The sequence below is a fragment of the Populus euphratica genome, unplaced genomic scaffold (assembly GCF_000495115.2).
Source record: "Populus euphratica unplaced genomic scaffold, PopEup_1.0 scaffold3053.1, whole genome shotgun sequence".
NCBI classification, from domain to species: Eukaryota; Viridiplantae; Streptophyta; class Magnoliopsida; order Malpighiales; family Salicaceae; genus Populus; species Populus euphratica.
Genome location: NW_011502872.1, coordinates 10,862 through 15,532, shown reverse-complemented (window position 1 = coordinate 15,532; position 4,671 = coordinate 10,862). Strand labels below are relative to the sequence as shown.

At 31.8% G+C, this 4,671-nt stretch overlaps 1 protein-coding gene across 1 annotated transcript in view; it reads right to left on the bottom strand.

Moving 5' to 3' along the window:
* Positions 1-644: 644 nt before the first annotated feature.
* The window catches only part of LOC105119525 (equilibrative nucleotide transporter 3-like), a gene marked incomplete at its 3' end in the record, with an annotated part of 12,149 nt that continues 8,122 nt past the window's right edge, over positions 645-4,671 (bottom strand). The window contains exons 5-10 of the mRNA XM_011017668.1: positions 3,300-3,530; positions 3,108-3,216; positions 2,859-3,011; positions 1,343-1,518; positions 1,075-1,235; positions 645-913 (exon numbers count right to left, since the gene is read on the bottom strand). Of these exons, the coding sequence (XP_011015970.1) occupies positions 645-913; positions 1,075-1,235; positions 1,343-1,518; positions 2,859-3,011; positions 3,108-3,216; positions 3,300-3,530 (1,099 nt within the window). The remainder of the gene's footprint in view (positions 914-1,074; positions 1,236-1,342; positions 1,519-2,858; positions 3,012-3,107; positions 3,217-3,299; positions 3,531-4,671) is intronic.

Here is a 4,671-nt window from a genome sequence, read left to right as displayed (position 1 = left end):
TCATGTAAAAGCCCGTTCATATGGTGTTTCGCAAAGCAGTTTAATTATATTTTTGAATTTTTTAGTTTTAATTTTTTTATATTTTTAAGATTGTTTTAATATGTCAATATTAAAAACAATATTTTTTAATAAAAATATTTTAATTTTTTTTATCATATTCTTAAATAATCACTTGTACCTGAAGAAACATGCCACTTATACAGAGGTGAGGGCATAAATCATAAGACATCATCAACCTATCATAAGACAATTATGAGAATTTACAGCTACTTATAGCTGTTGGTGACTGTTCAAGTTGTAGGATTTAGACTGGGCCAGTGCGTGTTTAATTTTTTAAAATATGTTTTTATTTTAATTTATAACCAGGATAGTTGCCGACGATTATATAGCTGAACAGGCAGAAAAATCCCTCTCTTGCTAGAGGTCTTGTGTTAAAAAGAAAAAAATCAGGATTTTTTTAAATGGATTTACTAACTTTATATTTTGCCATTAATCTCATCATGAATCCTCGTTCCATAAATTTTATAGTCTTTACCTCCTCGTAGACAATCCCTTGCTTTATTTGATTAGGGATTAAAGTAAAAATTTCGACTCAATTTCGTAACAATTTTCTTGTTTACTTTTAAGTCAAAAGTTATTTCTACCCTTGACATTCTTGTGATTTTTCTTTGCAGAAGTAAAGATACGCACAGTCAGGTAACCATTGGTTAGCCCCAAGAAAGATGTTACCATTATCATCCAGCCCTGGTCTCCATACTTGGTAGTGAAGTAGAACGCTGGGAGGAGTAAGAAGCGAGAGAGAGTGGCTATCATCAGACCTTTCCGGGACTCCAACTTCAAGGATCTCAGGAGTGGAATGTATCTCCCAATTAGATCAGAAGCATTGAACAATGCTATCAACACGAGAACATACCTGAAATATCACAAGATTCAAAGATTCTGAACGCATAAACACGCACACGGCATACGTTGTTCCTTTTGGTTATTGAGGAGATGAAGGGATGGAGTGCACTTGATAGAACATATGGTGATGAGGTTTTTACTGCCAAGATACCAACTTAAACTGAGCCTTACCATCCACCCAGACTGTGGGTTCCGGTGTCTTCAGATACGAATCCAGGGAAAATAGACAGTGTCAGCACATAAATCAGAAACGTATCAATTGCATAATCAATGTTCCGCAGTAGTAGCTCCTTGTTGCTCAGCCGTTCGAGTTGTTCTGGATCATCCTCAGACTGTTAAAATATTGCAAGCCTTCAAGATTGGATAGTGGAAATACCATAAACATTCTGTTGCACATCCATACAAAGGGAACAAGGATAGATAAATAAAGGCGGCATACTTCTGGTTGTAGCAATGTTTCAATGCCACCAGCAGCAAGATCAGCTGAAACAGTTTTTGAACCTTCCGAGGCTACCTTAGAGCAGTAGTACTTCACGACGGCCAGTTTTGGGAAGACGTATGCGTACAGAAGAGCCCAAGGAAGCTCAAAAAATGCAGAGATGGCAAGAAATGAAACTGCAGAGAGAGGTGGAACACATGTGGCCATACAAATCGAATTGGCAGAAGACTGAAGAGTACACTATCTCTAAAACCAGCAATTATCAAGAATTACTAGGAACACATACATGTATGAAGAAAGTTTAGGGGTTCAGATTTGTGCTCAATTGCAAAGAGCTTTGAGAACATATTGTTCTTGGGATTGAATAAAATCCTAATGGCAAGCAAGAGAAATTAGCAAGCTCCTGAATTCGAAAAGAAGGTTCAAAAAACGAAATTTGGGTTCAAAAAGACAAACGCAATTGAGATGAAATTTCAGTTTTTTTATCATAAATCACTCAAATTGTATTTATATATGTAAAACGATTCTATGGTAACTTGGATCAGCCAGCAGATACTTGTAATGGATTGAAGTACTGTCAAACATCACACAAGCAAGAAATTCAACAGGGATCTCAATATCTAAGTACGAGAAACGTGTTGAGAGTAATATAAAGTTATTCTAAAACTCTCACACATAAGAAAAATTGCATCTCAATATTTTAGACTGTTTGAGAATTTGATAGTATAATTATTGTTATTTGTATATTTATAAATATATTAAAATAATATTTTTTAATTTTTTAAAATTATTTTTGATATATTGGGTATCCAATAAAAAAAATATAAATTTAAAATAAATAAATTTTTTTTAAATTTTTTGAAAAATAATTTTGAAATGCAAAAACAAATAATAAATTAAAATAATTATTTAATATGATATTAAAACTTTAAATCATAGTTAGGCGGGTTGACCTGGAACCTAGGGTTGGAACCGGGTCAGGTTAAAGAAAAAATAAAGAAAAAAAAGTTCGGTATGACCTTGTTGACCCGGCAAGGTCTGATTAAAAACTTGTTGATTTTTTTTTTACTAAAAAAATATCATTTTAATTTAAATTTTTTTTTACTTGAACGACTTGGTCAAAACTTAGAATTTAAACCTTGAACCAGGCCAACCACCGCACCGGGTTTGAAAACTATACTTTAAATGAACAAATAATTATAAATTTGAGCCTCACAATACTTCTTCTATATAATTAAATTATAAAAATTAATAAGATAGTGGTAAGTTTATGTAAAAGCTATATAAAAATATTTTTCATGCTTAACTTTTGAATTGAGATTAAAAAAAAAAAACGATTCATTTAAAAGAAAAGAAAATTGCATTGCTACTGGGTTTTGGTGGAAAACGAATAGCAGAGCTTCCAGAACTATCATCAGGAAACAATTTTCAAGTAAGAGAAATGGAGGTTCATTTTTCACCTGTTTTCTTCTAAATAAAATTATATGAAGCAAAATGAAAGGGGGATTGAACATACTGGCTCCCTTGGGAGGTCCATACTGTGAATTGTCGAATGCTGCTTTTGTAATTAATCTCAAAGCAGAGATTAGAGCTCCTGATGCTGATAAACCAGCGAGAAATGAATGCAGAAGTTTTATACAAGGAAAAGGGTCCACTAAATTGAACCAAACTCAAAATATTTGTGCAGCACAGAAGCACATGAGAAATGTAAAGTGACTGTACACACTGACCTGAACAAATTCTGGTCGCATGAAGGAGAGCTCACCAACCATTCCACCCTGTACATGAGCATCTGCGAGTCCAAATGCCCCGCTGAGTGCACAGATTCCAACAAAGGTTCCAAGTCCTCCTTTCCCCGATGTTGCTAAATCCAACTACAGAAGCATAACAAAAAGGATTGAAAGATTATTTATGTGCTTAGAATTAATGCAGTAAGCCAATGGGAAGCGGAAAATGCAGTTTTTGAATAAAAGGCACCCTCACAACTAGAACCAAGAGTGCTGAGGAAGAAAAGACTGTATCCAAATAAGTTACGGATACGAGTGTTGATTTTTGCCTCGTAGTATGCAAGAACTGCAAGTGTTCCAAGCGCAAATGGCTGATATACAAGTGTAAGGACCCTGGAAGGGTGGTATCTCTGCATAGCCAGCCAAGAACTATAGTCAAATATCATCTGTGCAATCTGACGCTGCAACAACAATAACAGGAGCCATGATAAGACACCCACAAACTATATTTCCATTTTTTAGAACTCCACGAGGCACCATTCTGAAAGGACCAAAACAGTTAACAAGATCAAATTCACAAAAGGGTTAAAAACTAGAATTCTAGCCACGCTTTATTTCTAGAATTTTATCATACCAATCTCTGAATTAAGGAATAATAAGGATTATAATAACTTAAATGGGTCCGCATCCGAAGCAAACTCAAAAGGAAGAGGAATCCTAGACAAATTGGAAGCACTAAAGGCTGAAAATATAAAATTAAATAGGAAAATAATAAAAAGGCAAAACAACATTTTCTAAGCCTAAGTTGAAGGCCTCCTTGACTTTGGGTGGTTATAGTTGGCAGATTCATGATATAATTGAGCTTGTAAATTTCTTTACACAATTTTAAAATTCATCAAATGATTTAATCTAAAGTTATACTTGTTTTTAATTAGATAAACTATTTAGCACGATCAAATATCTTTTGAGTTTATAAGCCTATTATAAATTACTTACCATCAATTTTCAATCATAAATGAGTTTCCATATGACAAGTTCTCTTTTCTAATAACAAGGAATACTATTTAAATAAAATTAAATAATCATTTAGTAAAAAAATTCTCACTAAAAAAATAAAATTTATCAAAATTAAAAATTCATATATGAAAAAATTATGAGCATAGTCTTCAATGTATTGTGTCCTATATATAAGTTTGAAGAAATTGCTTTGGAGTTTAGTTCCTCATAAGTAGGTGTGGAGAAAAAAAAATTAAATTAAAAAAATTATTTTAAAAAAATTAAAATAAAAAAAAAACTCGTAAAAACATTTTCTTGTAAGCCCGACTCTTTGTCTCCACCACTGGTCATGAGATAAGTTTTTAATAATACCCTTCTTTTTATGGGTGTATTGGTATTATGTTTTAAAAATATTTTAAAATATTTATTTTTTTATTTTAAATTAATATATTTTTGATATTTTAATATTATTTTAATATATTAATTTTAAAAATAATTTTTTAAAAATAAAAAAATATTATTAATATACTTTTTTGAAATATCATTTAAAAGTTGATTCAATTAATATTGAAATCGAAGCATCAACAGAAAGACAATAAAAAAAAA